The sequence below is a fragment of the Jaculus jaculus genome, chromosome 7 (assembly GCF_020740685.1).
Source record: "Jaculus jaculus isolate mJacJac1 chromosome 7, mJacJac1.mat.Y.cur, whole genome shotgun sequence".
Lineage (NCBI taxonomy): Eukaryota > Metazoa > Chordata > Mammalia > Rodentia > Dipodidae > Jaculus > Jaculus jaculus.
In genome coordinates this window covers 118,808,543-118,830,223 of record NC_059108.1, presented here as the reverse complement: position 1 = coordinate 118,830,223, position 21,681 = coordinate 118,808,543, and the positions used below count along the sequence as shown (strand labels likewise).

General features: G+C 43.3%; 1 protein-coding gene across 6 annotated transcripts in view; it reads right to left on the bottom strand.

The window, feature by feature from the left end:
• Positions 1–21,681, bottom strand: part of Syne2 (spectrin repeat containing nuclear envelope protein 2) — a 392,771-nt gene that overhangs the window by 80,216 nt on the left and 290,874 nt on the right. For all 6 annotated transcript variants that reach the window (XM_045155524.1, XM_045155526.1, XM_045155527.1 and 3 more), the window contains exons 69-82: positions 21,482–21,603; positions 21,190–21,328; positions 18,927–19,058; positions 17,722–17,874; positions 17,417–17,626; positions 15,198–15,299; positions 13,769–13,888; positions 13,424–13,624; positions 10,522–10,695; positions 9,004–9,135; positions 5,372–5,568; positions 3,885–4,017; positions 936–1,118; positions 374–517 (exon numbers count right to left, since the gene is read on the bottom strand). In XM_045155524.1, the coding sequence (XP_045011459.1) occupies positions 374–517; positions 936–1,118; positions 3,885–4,017; positions 5,372–5,568; positions 9,004–9,135; positions 10,522–10,695; positions 13,424–13,624; positions 13,769–13,888; positions 15,198–15,299; positions 17,417–17,626; positions 17,722–17,874; positions 18,927–19,058; positions 21,190–21,328; positions 21,482–21,603 (2,142 nt within the window). The remainder of the gene's footprint in view (positions 1–373; positions 518–935; positions 1,119–3,884; positions 4,018–5,371; positions 5,569–9,003; positions 9,136–10,521; positions 10,696–13,423; positions 13,625–13,768; positions 13,889–15,197; positions 15,300–17,416; positions 17,627–17,721; positions 17,875–18,926; positions 19,059–21,189; positions 21,329–21,481; positions 21,604–21,681) is intronic.

Genomic DNA, 21,681 nt, shown 5'->3' with positions numbered 1-21,681 from the left:
CTCTCTCTCTCTCTGTCATTCTAAAATAAATAAATTTAAATTGTGTGTGTGTGTGTGTGTATATATATATGGAGAGAGAGAGAGAGAGAGAGGTAGAGAGAGAGAGTGAGATAGAGGTAGAGAGAGAGAGAGAGAGAGAGCGAGCGTACTTGGACCTTCCTCCAGCGAGGGGGGTTACTAAAGCAGAGTTAGTAGAATAAAAACAAGTACACTAATTCATCTCTCTAGAATCATCACCCTACCTCCCCTGCCTCCAGAACCACTTCTAAAACTTAGTCTAATTTATATCCCATGTGCTCTGGTTCAGCCTTTCCCCCTAAGTGATTTGCTTTCTTATTCAACGATCAGATTTCAGCCCCTCCTGGGTCATTACCTTGAGCGTCTGAAGATTTTTCACTTGAGACGCAGAACTTGGCGAGTGCTCGGGGCCTCCACCCGCAAGTCGCTCCTCCACATTGTCCATCCAGCTGATCATCTCTGCGATGGCCTTACGAGAGGGCAACTTCTCCATCTGAAGCTGCAAGGACAAAATGATTTCCATTTAATTACCTGCAGTTATCCAAATGAAGCAGGGCAGTGCTAAAGATGGTATCTGGTTTGATAAAAGGTCTTGCCATGTGATTACTTAGGTTACCCCACAAAAAACAAGCCCAACATTCAAGCTTAGAATACGTGACCCCCCCCAAACAATGATAAAGACCACATAAGCTAACACAGTGGCACAGAGACCCTGAGAAATAAAGTAATTACGGCTGATTTCTCTCCTAAGAAAGATCTCATTGGCGAACAGTCCAGTAATTAAGACCTATATTCAGTGATGCCTGAGGAAAGTATGTAGTGTCAAAGAAAATTACATAGTCAGAGAAAACAATTTTAAAAGAGCTGGGAGCTAACAAGTGGATGCTGATTCAAACGCCGGGTCTTTAAACTCTTACCTGGTGAAGTTTGTCTTGAATGTCTGGAAGCTGAGTAATAAGCACTGTCCATTTCTGCTCGAACTGTGCTAAGGAAGCTCTCAGTGTGGCCGTATCTGCCTCTTTCAGGTGCAGAAGCTGGTTCCCAGTGCTCAGAACTGCAGACTTCAGCGAGGACTTCTCATCGACTTCCTTAGAGAACTCCTAGGGGAAGCAATTCTGAAGATCAGAAACTTAAAATTTAACTACGGTTAGAATAACTGGTCAGTGCAAAACCAAACAGTAAATCTGTTTGCACACACACCCTTTGTCCACCAAGTGCCAAACACTACCCCTGACTTTTTATCTACACTGGAGAACAAAACAGATGGAATTCTTGTCCTTTATAAATGAATGGGTTCATTGTTTTAAAGAGAGACAAGTCAAGTCAGCCGTGGTGGTGCACACCTTCAATCCTAGCACTCGGGAGGCAGAAGTAGGAGGATCACCATGAGTTCGAGGCTACCCTGAGACTACATAGCTAATTCCAGGTCAGCCTCGAAAAAACAAACAAAGTCATTTCAATAGCAAATTTTACAAGAAATTATGATCCCTATTAAATAAGTTAGTTACAACCAAAGTTTATGTATGTATGCATGTAGCTATTTATTTTGATACGGGGTTGCATGTAGTCAAGGTTTGTCTTGAACTCTTTGGAGCTGATGATGACTTTGAACTTGATTTTTCTGCCTCTATGTGCTGAGTTCTGGGATTCCATGAGTGCATTAACATACCTGGTTACCGTAATTCTCAGGATCAAATCCAGCACTTCATGTAAACTAGACAAGTACTCCACCAACAGAACTATATTCCTAGCCCATGACAAACTTTAAAAAAATTATTTTATTTGAGAGGAAGAGAGACATAGAAAGAGGGAGATAGTGTGTGTGTGTGTGTGTTTGTGTGTGTATGAGAGAGAGAGAGAGAGAGAGAGAGAGAGAGAGAGAGAGGGAGAGAGGGAGAGAAGGGGCATGCCAAGGCGTTCAGCTACTGTAAACAAACTCCAGACGCATATGCCACCACCACCTTGTGCATCTGGCTTACATGGTTCCTGGGGAATTGAAACTGGGTCCTTTGGCTTCACAGGCAAATGGCTTAACAACTAAGCCATCTCTCCAGCCCCATGACAAACTTTTAATTAAATATTAATTAAAATTAGTTGAATAAAAAATTAAAATATCTGAGCTTGTTTCTATGTATAGCTTCTTTCGAGTACACTTAAAAATATCTGTTTTCTGGGGCTGGAGGGATGCCTTATCAGTTAAGGTATTTGCCTGCAAAGTCAAAGGACCCAGGTTTGATTTTCCATGACCCACATTGGTCAGATGCACAAGGGGATGCATGCCTCTGGAGTTTGTTTGCAGTGGCTGGAGGCTCTGGCATGCCCATTCTTTCCTCCCTCTTTCTCACTGTCAACTAAATAAATAGAATATTAAAAAATAGATCTGAAACTGGGCGTGGTGGCGCATGCCTTTAATCCTAGCACTTGGGAGGCAGAGGTAGGAGGATTGGCGTGAGTTCGAGGCCACCCTGAGACTATTCAGGTCAATCTGAGCCAGAGTGAGACCTTACCTTGAAAAACCATATACATACATACAGATATATATATTCTGTATTTTCCATGTGTGATGGTGCATGCCTTTAATCCCAGCACTTTGGGAGGCTAAGGTAAGAGAACTGCTGTGAGTTTGAGGCCAGCCTGGGCCTACAGAGTGAGTTTCAGGTCAGCCTGGATTAGAGTGAGACTCTGACTCAAAAACAAATAAAAAACAAACAAACAAAAAAATGTGGGCTGGAGAGATGGCTTAGTGGTTAAGGCACTTGCTTGTGAAGCCTAAGGACTCATGTTCGACTCTCCAGGTCCCACATAAACTAGACACACAAGGCGACACAAGCACAGAAGATCACACATGTGTACAAGGTGGCACACATCTGGAGTTCGATTGTTCCACTGCAGTGGCTAGAGGCCCTGGTGCACCAATTCTGTCTTTCATTAAAAGAAAACCTAAAACATCTATAATGAATTTTTTTTTTTTTTGATTTTTTGAGGTAGGGTCTCACTCTGGCCCAGGCTGACCTGGAATTCACTATGGAGTCTCAGGGTGGCCTTGAACTCATGGCAATCGTCATACCTCTGCCTTCCAAGTGCTGGGATTAAAGGCGTGCGCCTCAACGCCAGCTATAATAAATTTTAATACTACCATGAATAACCATAACCATGTTATAAAATAGAAAAGACTAAGAAACATTTCATATGAGCTTTTAACATATATGTATTTTAAAATTATTATTACTATTATTTTGCTTTGCCAGGAATTGAATCTAGTGTCCACGTGCATGCTGGCAAGTGCCTTGCCACTGAGCTACATCCCTAGCCTATGATTTCACTTTATATTACACAAGTAATGTTTTTTAAAAAAAAAAAAAGAAAAAGAACCTCTATAGAAACTCTGGGGCTGGGAGATGGCTCAGTGGTTAAAAGCGCTTGCTAACAAAGTCTGCTGACCTGTGTTCAACTCCCTTGTACCCATGTAAAGGCCGACTCACAAAGTGGCCCATGCATCTGCAGTCTGTTTGCAGTGGCACACCCATACACACTTTCACTCTCTCCTTGCAAATAAATAACAATATAAAATAAAGAAAATTCTGTTGACAACAATTTAAAACCCTGCATTTACTTACTGTATAAATTAATATTCCTATAAGGTAGTTTTGGGGGTGGCAATTTTCATTATAAAATACGCCCTATTTTATATACACACCATAGGGTCAATTACAGCATAAGAAAACAGTTCTGTTTGAAGGACCCTGGAGCTATTTGCCCGAGTCTTATCCTTTACCCACAAATGAAGATAGAAACTATCACAGCAACCCTGCCACTCTTCTCTCTCAATATTTATTTCTGACCAATAATTCTATTTTTCCACTTACAAAAAACTTGTTTATGTTGCTTCTGATTGTGTCCAGGTCTTGAGATACATTGAGGGACTGTTCTTTCCAGTAGTTCAAAGTTTGTTGAGATGATTCCAACCACTTGGTTAGCTCATCTGAATCTCTGTTATAACTAGCACAAGCAAAGTGAGAAAGGAAATTAGAAATGTGCTCTGATGATGACATATGCACCAGTGTTTAATTGTACTTTATTCATATTTTTCTGACTGGTATTATTATGCAGAAACTCATATTGACTAGTATGCTATTAGGTTTAATAACATGACCCAAGTTTTGTTGTTTTCTAGAAGTCTCTTCATTAGGGATAATTTTTTTTAAAAGCATTTTAAAGTATAAGACAATCTTTCTCCTTCTCTCTCTCTCTCTGTGTGTGTGTGTTTTAAAGGTAATCTCATTCTAGCCCAAGCTGACCTGGAATTCACTGTGTAAAAACATTCTTTTAAAATTTTTCATTACAGGGGCAAGAGGGATTGCTCAGTGGTTAAAGATGCTTGCTTATGAAGCTTGATGTCCCAGATTTGATTCCCCTGTAGCCACATAGAGCCAGATGAACAAAATGGTGCATTCCATCTGGAGTTCACTTGCAGTGGCAAAAGGCCAATTTTTCTTCCCTTGCAAATAATAAAAATAGCATATTTAAATTTTTCATTACAACTACATAAAACTATATATCCAAGAGTCAGGACAGGTTATTTTTGTCTATTAGATATTTTCCATCAATATGTTTCCAGAAAAAAAATAGCATTTGTATAAATTGTATAATAGCATAATGCCATTTACTGTATGCTAACAAATTATCTTTAATAATGAAAATGTTCAAATGCCATCCCTCTCATAATTTTAAAAAAATTTACTTATTTATTGGAGAGAGAGAGAGAGATAAAGAGAGAGAAAATGGGAGCACCAGGAGCTTTAGCTGCTGCCAATGAACTCCAAATGTGAATCTAGCTTGTGTAGGAACTGGGCAATTGAACCTGGGTCCTTAGGCTTCACAGGCAAGCACCTTAACCATTAAGCCATTTCTGCAGCCCCCTCTCGTAACTTTTAAACTTGTTTGGGTCAGGCAGCCCTTCCTCTGAGCGGCAGAGATGAGAATGAGGCTTAAGCCTTCTCCTCTTCCACTATCCTTGAATGGTTCAAGGTTTGCCACCTCGGCAATACAAATCCTCTGAAGAACCCAGAAGCCCTTTTCAAACCACTATGTATTTAAAACTTTTTAGATTTTAGTAAGAGGGGATGAAAATGGCAACGATGGTACCGAAGTAACATACAAGACTAGCAAACCAAAAAAATCAGAGACCAGTACCGGGTCCCCTTTAGCCCAGAAAGGGACACCCTACCTGCTTTAGATGATCATGGAACACGGTGTGGTGTTGGAACAAGTGTAACAGTTAGCTACTGAAGAATTATTCTGAAATCTTTCTCTACGGCAAGGTTTGACGTTGATCAACTCTAGGGAAACATACCTGATGAGGTGCTTGAGGAGTGTTTGCAGCCTGTGGAGCTCATGATCGATTTTCTTGTTGAGAGACAACCACTGCTCTTCGAGAGCCGCAATCTGGCCCTCTAGCTCAGGACAGCTCACGGAGGCCACCAGCTCTTTGCCTTCCTTGAGAGTCTGGCAAAGCTGGGCATGCTTTCCATCAGTGTTTCTTTTTATTTGCTGGTAAATAAAGTCACAGGATGAACTGCTTCAAAACAACTAAAATATGCCAGTCTAGTCAAACTTTTCCTTCTCTTTTTTTCTAAGACAAGTTCTCAGGGCTGGCCTTGAACTTGTAGCCCTTCTGCCTCAGCCTTCCAAATGCGGAGGTTACAGGTATGGACCACCACAATATAGCCACACAAAAAAAACTTTCTTTAAAAATATATGTTACAGGAGACCGGGAGATGGCTCAGTGGTTGAAGGCACTTGCTTATGAAGTCTGACTGCCTCAGTTTGATTCTCCAGGGCCCACATCAAGCCAGATACACAAAATAACACATGTGTCTGGAGTTTGTTTGCAGTGGCTGGAGGCTCTGGCATGCCTATACTCTCGACCTCAAATGAAAATGAATAGATAAATAACTAAGTAGTAAGTAAAAATGTATTATAATGTATTATAGAAGAAATATCAACAGTTTCTCCACACATTGGTCTGTCTGTATTCAGGCTGAATAGGCATGACAAATGATGTACAGATGCCTGTCATGAGATAGTCTGATTAATGCATTTCTATAGAACTGATTCAAGTTTACATATTTAGGGTATATAAGAGAAAAAACCCAAAATTCAGAGCTTTAGATCTGATCATGAATTCCAACATCCAAAAACAAAACTACAAATGCAAGCTGACAGTTTATAGGCCAGATTCATCTTACAGAGATAGGTCCTCCCTTCCCTCCCTCTTTTCTTCCCTCCCTCCTTTCCTGCCTTCCTCTCTCCCTCCCTCCTTTCCTTCCTCCCTTCTTTTCTGTCTTACAGTATTTTCCAGGTTTCACACAGCTTCTGACCTAGATTATTTTGAAAGTCAGACGTTTTATATTCAAATTGCATAAAATATAGAAATCAGGATTTCTGGTGCTTCTAGGAAAAGTAGACCAACCAGGTGTGGATCTGTATCCTATGGGCACAGCCTGGTAAAGAGCTGACACGGCTTTCTTTGTCTTTCTTATACTATTTTGTGAAAAAGGGTCTCATTTAACCCAGACTATGCATATGGCTGAGGAGAACCTTGAACTTCTGATTCTCTTTCCTGAACCTCTAGAGAACTAGGATTACAGGCTTGTGCCACCACATCTGGTTTTATTGCGGTGCTGGGGATAGAAGCCAGGGCTTCATGCATGCTAGGCAAGTACTCTCTTGAACTCTCCTCAACTGAGCTACATCCCCCAGGCCTGGCACTGTGTAGAAGGGCCCGTTCTCTCCCACAGCAGCCTCTACTACTCCTAAATACAGAAGAGCTGTGGATTGAAACTTCGAAATGAAGGGGATAAAAAAAGATATTTATCCATTACCTGCAAGTCTCAGACACCAGCTTAAAAAAAAAAAAAAATCTAGATTCTTCCGAATAGAAGGATCAACAGGGAAGGAAGAACTTTAGGATAAATTTAAACAGCACATCATTAAACCAACATCATGAAAAAAAGTAAAATTCTTTCAAAACTGCAAACCAATGACTCCCTGAAGAGAAGTCTGCCAAACAGCAATTATCGTCCACAGCTCGGCTCAGCTGATGCCACTTAGCCTGGCAGCTGTTTAATCTTTACAAATAAATTATCAAAATAGAACTTTTGCTATTTTCCAATTAAGACTGTTAAAAAAGATTACCAAAAATTTTTCCAATTTGAGCTCTCTTCTCATCATTTTCATTTTAAATCATTTCCCCTCTCTGCCTGAACCTATGTCTAATGACAATTCAAAATCAAGTTCTAATTTCCTAAGCCTTAAATGTTAGACATTCTTCATCAGAATATTTTTAAAAAATACTTTATTTTTATACATTTATGAGAGAGAGAGAGAGAGAAAGAGAAAATGGGCATGCCAGGGCCTGTAGCCACTGCAAATGAACTCTAGACATGTGCACCATCATGTCCATCTGGCTTATCTGGGTTCTGAGGAATTGAACCTGGGTCCTTAGGCTTTGCCAGCCAGTGCCTTAGCTGCTAAGCCATCTCTCCAGCACTCATCAGAATATTTCTGAGAGGTTCCTCCCCTATAGTTTTTTTTCTATGTGTTTATATATATGTATTACAGGTGAATATATTACTGTCCATTTTTTAAAATTTACTATGTAGCCAAGGATTACCTGACCCTCTTGCTTACATCTCTGAAAGCTGAGATTATAGGCATGTACCACCATGCCTGGCCTTGTTTTTGAAGGTTTAAACTTGGTCTTTGGCAGCTACTCGGGCTACACAAACCAGATTCTGCCTGATATATATTTCCATGTTAAAAATACATATTTTAAATTTCTGTTGAGATGATATAGCTCTTTTTTTTTTTTTTTTTTGTCTTATTTTTCGAGGTAGGGTCTTGCTCTAGCCCAGGCTGATCTGGAATTCATTATGTAGTCTCAGGCTGGTCTTGAACTCATGGCGATCATCCTACCTTGGGACCTCCTAAGTGCTGGGATTAAAGTGTGTGCCACTACACCAGGCTAGAACTTGTTTTTGTCTTAATCATGTTCACAATGCAATGGAAAACCACATTGAGATTTTATCTTTTCTATAACATAGACATCAGAGAGTGATAGTGAAAATAACAAGGCTAAAGATGACACAAGAAAAATTTCAAAGTTTGAAGATTGGATTTCACCATGTAGCTCAGAACTCATAATCCTCCTGCCTCAACCTCTGCAGTGCTGGGATTATAGGTGTGTGTCACCAAGCCTGATTTGAGGCTTTTTATAACTCTGGAGGTGGGTGAGATTTCATTTCTCTTATGGGCTAATTCTAATCAGGGATACATGCAGCAATAAATGTAAGTATGTATTTAGAGGCTCGGGGTTTACAAAATTCTCTCCATTCTCAGCTTGTTTCTACATGAACAGGGCACTGATATACATTTCCCGAGATAGGGAGAATAAGTTGGATTATCTGTACTCAGCAGATGAAGAAAATGGGCTTATTCACAGTGAGATCACAGAATTAGTAACTGATAGAACTGGGACTTGAACCAAATTCTTCAACACCAAGCCAAACTGATGAAAATACCGAGGAACCCATGGTCACATCTGCAGTCACCCTGCACACACCTAACAGTGAGTGGTGGGATTAAATCATATCTCATTTCTATTCAAATCACTCAGCTTCAGAACCAAGTGACTTAGTCAAAACACCATATGAGGGGTTGGAGAGATTGCTCGGTGGTTAAAGGCACTTGCTTGCAAAGCCTGATGGCTCAAGTTCAATTCCCCAATATCCATGTAAAACCAGATGGGATGCAAAAATTGGTGTATGCATCTGGAGTTCATCTTCAGTGGTGGGAGGCCCCAGTGTGCCCATGCTCACTCTCTTTGTCTGCTTCTTTCTCTCAAATAAACAAACAAAATAGTTTTTAAAAATACCATACACAGTGCTAAGGACCATGCCTAGGGTCAATATGGAAGCCAGGTACCTGGTAAAATGAAATCCTCTCCACTAATCTTTCCTCTGTCTCTTCCACCAAGCTCACAGAGGGTAGTGTAGACACAAAAACTTCTAGGTCCTTCTCAAGAGATGCAGAGTTTTCATCAAATTCTTCCCATTTCTATAGAGTATCAAAACAGGAAATCAGTTCCAGACAATGACAATCATAAAGGCAAAAATACGCACTGCAGACACACAAACCGGAAACCCAGATCCCGCAAGGCTCCCAGGTTGACCCGAGATGCACACTACGAGTGTGGCTTGGAGTCTACTGGAGAAGAATTCCACTGAGTTTGAGGGATTGAAAATCCCACCGGCAGGGCTGGAGGGATGGCTTAGCAGTTAAAGCATTTGCCTGCAAAGCCAAAGGACCCAGGTTCAATTCCCCATGACCCACGTTAGCCAGATGCACAAGGCAGCGCACCCATCTGGAGTTTGTTTGCAGTGGCTAGAGGCCCTGGCACATCTGTTTTTTTTCCTCTCTCTATTTCCCGGATAAGTAAATAAATATTTTTTAAAAATCCCACTGGCACTGGCAGTTTGTTTTTTGGGGTGTGTGTGTGTGTGTATTTACAGTTTTGGGGATTGAACCCAGGACCCCACAAATGCTAGGCAAGTGCTCTACCATTGAGCTACATCTTCAGCCGGCCACTAGTGTTTTATTTTTATTTTTTTATTAACAACTTCCATGATTGTAAACAATATCCCATGGTAATTCCCTCCCCCCACTTTCCCCTTTAAAACTCCACTCTCCATCATATCCCCTCCCCATCTCAATCAGTCTCTCTTTTATTTTGAAGTCATGATCTTTTCCTCCTCTTATGATGGTCTTGTGTAGGCAGTGTCAGGCACTGTGAGGTCATGGATATCCAGACCATTTTGTGTCTGGGGGGAGCACGTTGTAAGGAGTCCTCCCCTTCCTTGGGCTCTTACATTCTTTCCACCACCTCTTCCACAATGGACCCTGAGCCGTGGAAGGTGTGACGGAGATACTGCAGAGGAACTAGTGTGTTATGCTTGCACTGTCAGGCTGGGTCACAATATTTTAGGGATCATCTATTAAGTCAAAGTGATATTTTATCACCCCTGTAAAGATCTCACAATGCAAGAAAGCCTTTGTCTCATTTGCAAAGAACTAACTTCAAACCATGGGCAGCGGCTAGAGAGAAGGCTCAGTGATTAAGGCGCTTGCCCACAAAGATTAAGGACCTGGGTTTGATTCCCCAGTAACCACGTAAAGCCAGATACACAAGGCGATGCATGCATCTGGAGTTTGTTTGCAGTGGCTAGAGACCCTGGTGCACCCATATTCATTTTCTCTCTCACCCATGAGAAGGCCCAGCTAGCCTTGCACACAGGGGAGCAGGAGCCACAGCTGGACCTGGGTCTACTTTGGTCACTGCTAGGTTCTCATTAACCACAACGTAATCACAACACGCCTGATTTCCACACCTGGCGGTGGTGAGTTCAAATCCTAGCTAAGGACAGAGTTTATATAAGACAATACCTGTAACAAACTCTGCAGCCTCGTGCCACACTGCCATGCTTTTTCTTCTAGCAATTTCACTTCTGTCACTTGTTCTGCCCAGAATGTCTCTCTCTTTTGTAATGAAGAAGGAAACGATTTTGCCAAGTATGTTTGGATGAACAACATGCTAGCAGCCAGCTTCTGGAAAAATTCCTGTAACGTGAAAAAGTATTTATTTATTTATTTAATGAGAGAGAGAGAAAGAGAGAGGATATGAATGGGTATGCCAGGGCCTCCTGCCTCTGCAAACAAACTCCAGATGTAAAAAGAAAAGAAAAGAAACAGGCTGGAGACAAGCCAGGTGTGGTGGCACATGCCTTTAATCCCAGCATTCAGGAGGCAGAGGAAGGAGGATCACCATGAGTTTGGGGCCTTCCTGACACTACATAGTGAATTCTAGGTCATCCTGGGCTAGAGTGAGACCCTACCAAAAAAAAAAAAAAAAGGAAAGAAAGAAAAGGGCTGGAGACATGGCTTAGCCATTAAGGTACTTGCCTGCAAAGGCTAACAACCAGAGTTTGATTCCCCATGTAAAGCCAGATGCACAAAGTGGCACATGCATCTGTTGTTTGTTTGCAGTGACTAGAGGCCCTGGTGTGTCCATTCTCTCTCTCTCTCTCTGCTTTCAAATAAATAAACATTTTTTTAAAAAACAAAAGATTAAAGAAAAAAAAAAAAAAACAAGCCAGGCATGGTAGTGCATGCCTTTAATCCCAGCACTCAGGAGGTAGGGGTGGGTGGATTGTTGGGAGTTCGAGACCACCCTGAGACTACATAGTGAATCCAAGGTCAGCCTAGACCAGAGTGAGACCCTACCTCTAAAAACCAAAACAAACAAACAAAAAAACTCCAGATGCATGTGTCACTTTTTGCATCTGGCTTTTGTTGGGCACTGGGAAATCAAACCCAGGCCTGCAGATTTTGCAATCAAGTGTCTTTAACCACTGAGCCGTTTCTCCATCTCATCATTTTAAAAGGCTTTTTAAAGTACTTATTATTTTTGAATTCTGAAAAACCATAAAAGCCACGTAACTTTAATTTATTATCCAAGTTTTTTTTTTTTTTGTTGCTTTGTTTTTTGTTTTTTTGAGGTAGGGTCTTACACTGGTCCAGGCTAACCTGGAATTAACTCTGTCATCTCAGGGTGGCCTTGAATTCATGGCAATCCTTCTACCTCTGCCTCCAGAGTGCTGGGATTAAAGGCGTGCACTACCATGCCTGGCTCAGGCTTTTAATTTTATTATTATTACTACCTTTTCTTTTCCAGGTACTGAGGATTAAACCTAGGGTCTCAGATATGCTAGGCAAATGTTTCTCCACTGAGTTATATCCCACTCCCCTTTTTACTTTTGAGACAGGGTCTTCCTAAATTGCATAGGCAGGCTTGAACTTATGGATCCTCCTGCTTTAGCTTCCTAAGTAGCTGGAATTATAGGCCTGTGCCTTTAATTTAATCCCAAATCTCAAGAGGTTAGCATAGTTAAATGTGTACGCAAATGAAAAAAATAAACCAGGCTGGGTGTGGTGGCACACGCCTTTAATCCCAGCACTCGGGAGGCAGAGGTAGGAGAACTACTGTGAGTTGAGGCCACCCTGAGACTACCTAGTTAATTTCAGGACAGCCTGAGCCAAAGTGAAACCCTAACTCGAAAAACCAAAATAAATAAATAAATAAAATAAAAATCAAAGTGGATCTCTCAGTTTTCTTTTTAAAAGTAAGTGGAATTTTAAGAAAGGAACACTGTTCTTAAGTGATGTTTTTATAAACTAACCTATTTTATTTTTTTAGGTAGGGTCTCACTCTAGCCCAGGGTGACCTGGAATTCACTATGTGTATTCTCCAACTGGCCTTGAACTCAGAGTGATCCTCCTAGCTCTACCTCCCAACTGCTGGGATTAAAGGGTGTGTGTGGGTGTGTGTGTGTGACTACACCTGGCAAAATAACTTGTTTTAAGCAGCAACCATTATCATCAATGGATTTCAATTTCCAGCTAGATCTTTCTACATCAGCTGTTCTGATGTTGAGAATGTCCGCAGCAGGCTGATGAAGGACGCCCGTGCGCCTCCAGAGGACGCGCACTGGTGCAAACCTGAGCAGCCGCCCCTCCGATAGCCGGGCTCCCACAGCTCCTCAATAAAGCAGCTACAGAAAGGGGGTTTGCTGAGGGGGCTGACGGGGTTCCTGGTCCCCAAACTAGAGCATATCTGTACTTCAAGCATCTTTGGAGAGAGGAGGGGCCTACTTCACAGGGTGTCCCTCCAGCTATTCCCAGCAACCCCGTGATCATGCGAACCCCTTCTCCTCCTGGAAGTGGACAAAGACATAAATTTGTGAAACATCATGGCCAGCAGCCTGGCACACAGTGGAGGGTACTATTGTCTTCTCTTCCCTTGTGCCTTGTACAATGTTTACCTTTCAAATTTTCTTAGAGTCAGGTCTACTTACCAAGGCCTTAGACCATAAGCCCACTGAAGTACAGGCTATATCTTTAGCTGGGGATTAAGGGGCTTTGTTGAATGGAATGGAAAAATGAAAGGATTTTTATAGCATTATATATCTCAATATCTGCTCAATAAAGGAAGCCAAACAGCTGCTGAATGTGAACGTATTTATGCTGAGGACCCTGACACACAGCCAAATGGTCCCAAGAAGCTGGACTAATTTATATATATATATGAACACATACACATACATACATTGCTTCCCGTATTAAGTAAAGTCTTTCTGATCTTCCCTAAGTCAGGCTCTCCTTTTATACTGTCATAGAGTGAATGCCAATTTTAATTGCAGATGGGCTTAAAGACTCATCAAGGAAGGGTATGGGCAGTTTATGCGCACTCTGGAAAACCCGGGAGAGGGGACAGAGCCGTGAGCCTTACCTTGTGGTCTCGTAGTTGAGCCTCCAGAGCCCCTTTACTTTTGGCGTGCTGTAAGTAGCCTCGGGCAAGCTTGTCCTTCCCGATGCCGACTAGTTCCACTAAGCCCTGCAGTAAGGCGTCCTGCTGGCCGTCGCTGAGGAACGGAGGGCTGAGCTCCGCACACCTGGCTCGCAGGATTCCCCACATGCTGTCAAGCACGTCCTGAAGGAGAGATGTGTGCACAAGCATTTTTCAGCCAACCAGGAACACAGAGCAAACAAAGAGTCCATCTAAGCTCTTGGTAGAAGGCCGAAGCCTTCCTTGCCACCCTTTGGGTGCTGTAGGAGGCTTTCGGAGCAGGCATACCTCTAATTTGTAAACCTCCTGGAGCAAAGCGTAAGGGAAGTGAAGCCTTTCCCCTTCGTCTCTGAGTTTGGCCACCTGGCTCTCCGAGTTCCGCAGATCTGCTGAACAAGCGTCGGCTTTCTGAGCGGGAAAACACACGAGAAAGGAAACCCTTCAGCCAGCCATTACAGAGAGAACCACGCAGAACAGAAACGCACAGCAAAGATGGAGTCCTGCCTGGCCCTCCCTCACCTCCAGCCACAATCTCCTTACGAGTCTCAGAGTCAACAGTGTGTGCCTACTGTGTTCTAGGCACCACGGAGGGTATGGGCATACTGGGAAAGTCTCTTTCTCTCTCTCTCTCCACACACACACACACACACACACACACACACACACACACTCCCTCTCTCTCAGTGTGCTTCCTGTGGCTCAACATTCCTCGCCTGTCATTGCCTCCGCTTTTCCTCAAATCACTAGACAAATGCCTTTTAAATTTTTTACTTAAAATTTTTATTTTGAAAAAGCCTATTAAAATCTAGTAGTTACACATGGCAAGATTGTGATCTTGATTGGGACAAATGAATTTTAAAGCTAATTATCCCCCAAAAAATTAATTATCCAGACAAGTACTTGGGAGACTAAGACAAGAATTTATCTCAAAAGAACAAATGAAAGGAGGAGGAAAGGGAGGGAAGGAAAGAGGAGGTGGAGGGAGAGAGGTACTGACTGACTTACACAGTTTCGTGATGCTGGGGATCGAACCCAGGGCCTCACGCATGCTGAGCCAGTGCACCACCCTACCTCTGAGGCACCCTCCTGGCCCTCTGGCTCCTTGCAAGCAGATACAAAGTATGTCGCTGTGGGGGTGCACCTTGCTTTAGTCGCAGGTAGGTCTTACTGGATTTGGGGGACATTTAATTTGATGTAGCTCCAGGGCACTGGGGTACTGTTTGCGGTTCAGCTTAAGCAGGGCTGCCAGGCTCAGCCAAGAGCAGTCAGATGCTCAGCTTCCTGCGCTCCTCTTCCCCCTTCAGGGAGAACGCCGGCCCATACCCTACTGCAGAAGCTGAACACAGCAGCCTCTCAATATCTGCTCAATAAAGGAAGCCAAACAGCTGCTGAATGTGAAAGTATTTATGCTGAGAACCTTGACACACAGCCAAATGGTCCCAAGAAGCTGGACTAATTAATTAGCGCTCCAATTTGGAGGGATGGGGGGCTCATGTTCCATAGCTTCACCATCCCTGGACACACTTGGTTTTGCCTGGCTAATAGGTAGAAATGGACTCGGATTGTGCCAGGATGTGCTCCAGGAAGAACTACTTGAGCGTTGTGTGTGAAGGTCTATGCGGCTTTCACTTGACTGACTGCCTTAAGCCTTGCCACGGCCCCCAGAGGAATGCCGTGCCCACGCCCAGAACGCTCTTCCCATTACTGTGCTGATCACCTGAAGCTGGTCGCCAACACTCTGGCCGCTGACTTCATTCAGAGACTGTTGTAAAGCTGTCTTCTTCTTGATGAGTTGATCATATAATCGCTTTATTTCATTCTGTATAAAAGATGAATGTAGGAAACTGAGCAGTCTTACTTAATAAAGTTCTACTTCATTACCTTTAAAAAGTATTTATTTATTTTCTTACACACACACACGTGTGTGTGTGTGTTTGTGTGTATACCAGGGTCTCTTCCTGCTGTAAATGAATGCCTGTCTGGCTTTACGTGAATGGCTGGGGAATTGAACCTGGTCTACCAAACTTTGTGAGCAAGCACTTTTTTTTTTTTTAAACTATTGAGTCATCTCTCCAGGCCCCACTTCATTACCTTTTTAATATTTAGCTGACTTTTTTCTAGTAATTTCAAACACAAAGAGACATTCACACATTCCATCAACCATTGGCCCTCTCTTCTTTTGCCCTGCCTCCCAGCTTTGGGTTATATCTAACATCCCTTCTCTTCAGATTATTCAGAAGCAATGACTAGATATCATTCATTTTTCCTATATTATAGGGACTATGCCCAAAAGATAAAGACCTTTCCCCTTAAAAGACCATAATACTCTCCCCCGAATCAGCAATGATTCCTTAGTATGATTAACTACCCAGACACGTCCATGTTTTTGTGACTGCCTGTAACTTTTCTTTTGGATTTATTTCAACTGGGATATCTAGTGATATCCTTATGTCCTTATGTCACAATAGATCAATGTGACTCTTATTTTTATTTATTTTGTTTGTCACGTGTATGGGTATTGACATGAGTGTGGGCATAAATGTGTGTGTGTGCGTGAATGTGGGCACACACCTGTGTGCATGGAGGCCAGAGGTCACTGTCAGGTATCTTCCTTAATCATTCTCTACCTAATTTTATTGAGACAGGGTCTCACCCTGAACCCACAGCACACCAGTTTGGCTAATCTAGCTATCCAGCTGGCACTGGTGATGTCTTTGAGTTTTGCATACTGGGATTACATGCAGGCACCGCCACACCAGCCATTTATTTTTACTTACTTTTTTTGGAGCGTGTAGTATATACATTTGTGCATGTGCAGTTAGGATGTGTGTGTGTGTGTGTGTGTGTGTGTGTGAAGGCCAGAGGTCAACATCCTAAGTCTTCTTCAATCACTTCCCATGTTATTTTTTGAGACAGAGGATCTCGCTGAACCTAGAGCTCACTGATCTGGCTAGGCTGGCTCACCAGCGAGCCCTATGGATCCTCCAGTCCCTGCCTTCCTGGTGCTGAGATTACAGCTGTGTGCTACCATACTTGGCTTTTTAAAAAATATATTTTATTTATTTATGAGAGAGAGAGAGAGAGAGAGAGAGAGGAAGGGAGGGAGGGAGGGAGGGAGAATGGTGATGCCAGGGCCTCTACCCACTGCAAACAAACTCCAGACACACGTGCCACCTTGTGCATCTGGCTTTATATGGGTACTAAGGAATCGAACCTGGGTCTTTAGGCTTTGTAGGCAAGTGCCTTAACTGCTAAACCATCTCTCCATCCTCCACCCCTGGCTTTTACATGGGTTTTGTGGATCCTGATAAAGGTCCTCATGTGTGGGTGGCAGGCGCTTTCCCCACCGAGTCATCGGCTCCCTCCTCTAAAGTCTCTCTTAATCTGCTGGCTCTGCCTGTTTTCTTTCTGTTCTGTTTCTTAGCTTGGTATGTGTATAAAGGCACGAGGCATTTATTCTGGATCTAGATGACTACACCCTCAGATGCTACCATGTTCTTCCTTTATGTATGTTTCTCTTGGATTCCAGAAGCTTGACACTGGGTTCAGGTGCGATTTTTATAGGCCAGACTCCTTCATAAGTAGTATTCTGTTTCATGTCTTTTTTTTTTTTTTAATTAGGCAATTTTCGTAGCTTCCGAAGTAGCCTGCCTCAGAGATCATCAGATCCACAGAGACACCTGCCAGTTGGATGTGCCTGAAACATACACTGACTTTCATTCCTTTACTCAGTTTCCTCTTGCCTAGACATTTAAACACGTCTCCATGTGACAAGCACCGACAAAAGCAGTAAGAAGAAACACATGCCAGCGCACCTTCAACGCCCATGAGCACGGGAAGGGAGTCCTCCCGTCTCCCTCAGCCTTCCCTCCGGGAAGCAGGGGAAGCCCGGGTGTGCCAGGCACAAAGGCGGCAGCTGCGTGCTGGGAAGCATACCTGGTAGCTGCGGCTGTAGTCGAGGCCGGCTTTCAGGGACTTGCTTCTGGAGGCAGCCCTGGCCTGGGCTTGCTCCAGGCAGACGTGGAGGGTAGCAAAGCATTCAGGTAGCGACGGGCTGCTCTTGCCAGAGCAAGACATGGCTTTCAAAAGGTCACCCTTCTTGTCACCCAGAGTTAAGTAAAGTTTCTTCAGCTCAAGAGCTAGTTTCTGCAAGGTAAAAGAGGAGGAGGGAGAGAGAGTGAGCGCTGGCCTGACAAGCAACTGCCGTAGGGACCAACACATGGGCTTGTAAGGAGACCGACCTCACAGTGCACCTGCTGGGCAGGGGCGTCCTCCCTGAGCAGCCTGGGGTTCCGCAGCAGCTCCCCCACACTGCCAAGGCACCGACTGAGGCCCAGCAAGAGTTCAAATAATCTTTTATCCAGACTGCTATATGTTTCTTCTGTCATGTCCTCCTAAACAGAAAAAAAAAAAAAAATTAGGCTTCCTTGCCGTCCTCTATGTACATTTTTCATGGTTTCCATTAAAGTGTATAATTGTATCTTACACTTTAAAAATTAAAGATGTCACTTCAACCAATGATCCCCAGGTGATAGATTAATGAGTGTTTTTACTAATGAGTGAACTGTTTGTTCTGTGAATTAGATTGCAGAATAAACAACAAATAAAATGGAAAAAAAAAACCCAACAAGTTGAGGTATGCTAGGCAATTGTTTGAATATTGGATGGAATTAAAAGGTGAATCATGTGATAAAGAGCTTCCTAAACAGGGCTATTCAGGCAACACCGCAGACCCAGGTAAGTCACACTCTCCCTCTCCCCACTGACTCCCGCCTCCTCTCCGCTACCATGGAGGTACATCTCCAAGGTGGCTCCTGGGGCTGGTCATGGTGTGCCTGGGAGACAAGGAGCCACAGATGTGTCTTAGCAGAGGCTGTCAGGACCACCTCGGGTCCTCAATTACTTATAAGAATTTTGGGAGCACACTGTTACTTACTAGCCCACTTACAATCACCCCACCTTGGACTCTACTGTCTTCTCTGATGGACACCTAACAGCACTGGCACACCATTGGGCACAAGCTTACTCAAGGTTGGAAGCCTCCCTATGCTTCTCCCTTACTGGCCTTGTTCACCCTTCCAGTCCTAGGGCACCCATGCAGACATCACTAATCAATCACATCTTCCTTCCGCTACTGATCCTGGATACAGATGCAGAAGCCTTTGCATACAGCACTCTGGGAAGCCACTGCCACATTCACCAGAGTTGGCAAGGGGCTGTGGGTATAGCTCAGTGGCACAGCACTTGCCGAGAATGTGTGAGGCCCTGGGGTTCAATTCCTAGCGCCACAGAGCTGGCAAGCAATGAAAATCCCATTTGCAACTCTAAGACCCAAGTCCATTACATGTCAAGTGAAGAAAATTATGTACAATGGTGGTATCCTGCCTGCCTTCATTTATGCACGTTATTTCAATGAGGAAGTGTATATATAGCACACCATTTCTACCTGTGCCTGAAGGTTACTTGCTTCTTGGCGTAGATCTTCAAGTTGGGTGGTATACACTTTCAGCTCTTCAGTTGTAGGATACTTAAAGTTATATACACTCACACTGGGTAGCATACTCATATTTATGGCCACCTGTTCGGAGAAAAAAAAGAGAGAGACCTAATTAGAGAAAGTTTGAGAACCTACTGATGGTAGCATGAAAAAAAAAAGTGCAGTAATGCATAGTCTCCTGAGTTATTTGCTTGGCGAGAATTTTTACCTCATCATTGAGAAGAAAAAAAATATTTTAGAGTGCTTTGATAAAGCATGGCAAGTTAAACTTAGACAACAGGGTTCAATTACATATCAACGTGAGGAGAAACAAACTATGACTACAATAATAAAATAAGATCATTAATCTTTCCATTTAGTATTTCTTTTTTGGCACTGCTAAGGACAGAACCCAGGGGCTTATGTATATCAGGCAAGCACTTTACCACTGAGCTATATCTTCAGCCTTAAAGGTTAACTACTTTTGTTTTTATTAATCCATTCACTATTTATTTAGCAGTTCGTTTACTAGTGGCTTCCTGGTATGGAAAACTCTTAGGTTGAAATACAAATCAGAGCTAGAGATAGATTTGCATCTTGATTTGATATGAGAAGCCAAAAAAGCATTGAAAATTAGCCATATTTCAGAAGTGAGAATGATTCAGCATAAATTTCTCAAACTGGAACACACACACATATATGTACGCATATAAATTGATATGTATACATACATGTATGGCAAGGGGTCACTGATGTAGCTCAGTGGCATAGTACTTGCCTAGAATGTGCCAGGTCCTGGGTTCAATTCCTAGCACCACAGAGTTGGCAAGCAAGAAAAGTCCGATTTGCAACCCTAGGACTTAGTTCCATATTATGTTACTATGTCTATGAAACAAAAACTCTGGGTAAGGCAGCACAGAACTCTCTTTGGGGAAAGAACTCATGGATTAGCATTCTGTTCTTTGAAAGAAACCCATATACATGTTTTATAGTTGTGGATTAACAAGGAGAAACAACTTGACGGCCAAATGAGGTTCTCAGTTGCAAAGACGTCCCCACTGCGTGGGGTTTGGAAATCAGTGGGAAGCCTTACCCAGGCAGTCTGAGCTCATGGTGGCTGCTATGGGCAGCAGCAGTTACCCTACGCACCCGCTCCCTGTTTGGGGAGAAAGCCAGAAGGAGCGGGCATAGTACACCAGCCTGAATAAAACCTGTGAGAGGAAATACTAATGGCTGCCAGGTGCCATAGGCACAGGGGTTGGCACATGGTACATCCTGAAAATCTTTTTGCTTTCTTCCCCCCCCCCCCCCTTTTTGAGGCAGGGTCTCACTCTAGCTCAGGATGACTTGAAAATCACTCTGTAGCCCCAGGCTCCACCTCTCAGGTGCTAGGACTAAAGGTGTGTGCCACCAGGCCCAGCCTTAAAGGATCTTTTGGGGAGAATGGCATGTACAGAGAAAGTAACATATACTATTCGTTCCTTTATTCATTCAATAGATAGTAACTGAGACTCCATGACCCTCGCTGGTACCAGACTAGCCACTCAAATATGAACCATACAGACATGGTCTTTCTTCCCAGACCTTCTAGCAGGGAATACAGACCTGAAGTTTGAATTGGGAACATCTCTCCCCCCCCCCACCCATAGGTCCACATGTTTGACCACTTAGTCCCAAGCTGTTACTGTCTTGGAAGGTTGTGGAAGCTGCAGAACACGGGGTCTAGTTTGTAGATGGAGGTCCCCAGGAAGTGGGCTTTGAGGATCATAGCATGGCCCCACTTCTAGTTCTTTTTCTCTTCCTGATCCACCAAAATGTGAACAAGCCATGCCCCAAGCTCCCACCACCCGGAAGAGAGCTCCCCCAGAGCTGCATCCAGTCAGGACGACCGATGATCCAAAACCAGGAGCCCAAGGAATTCTTCCTCCTTTAAGATCCTCTGTCAGGTATTTTGTCACCTTGATGAAAAAAATCTGACACAAAGACAAATGAACAGGTACACAGTGTGGCAAGCACTGTGACCAGAGGAGCCAGCTGCTACAGGAGCATGAAGGAAGGGTGGAGGTGCCGATTTACTGGATGAAGGGAAAAATACTGGCCAAGTGAAGGACCACCCCCACCCCAAGGTTCCTTTGCGTTCTGAAAAGAAATTGATTGTTATGCAGAACACATGGTGTTCAATGAATGCTCCCGGGTTCCAAAAACAGCAGTCCCTGGGGAGGGGGGCACTGACCTGAGGCTCCACAGGCTGGGGCACAGGAAGGGTTACTCGCCATGACAGTTCACGATGGAGATACTGCCACTTGTCACCACCGTGGCCCTGGAGGGACACGTCTGAGTGTGGTGCTTCACTTCCAGGGCTAGAGGCCTTGCTGCTTTTGAAGAAGGGGAGGGAGAGGCAGAAAGAAAAACTGACATTGAAAAATCCTATATTATATTTGGACAATGTTTCATAAATGATTTTAGAAGAAACAATTCTCCCAGTCATGGATCTATAAATGCCTAGTGGTCTTAAAACGCTTTACCTCACAGACGACTCCTGAGGCCCGTCTTTATCCTGTTGGCAATATTGGCGTTCCATCTTCTGAGCGTTAAGTTCTATGAACTTGATTAAATCTTTCTGTTCCAATGGTTTTAACTCCAGAATCTGTAAGTGAGTAAAGTCCAAATGGCTTGACTGATTCAGTTGTTTAATTAGAACCCTAGAACTTCTTCTGTTCAGATA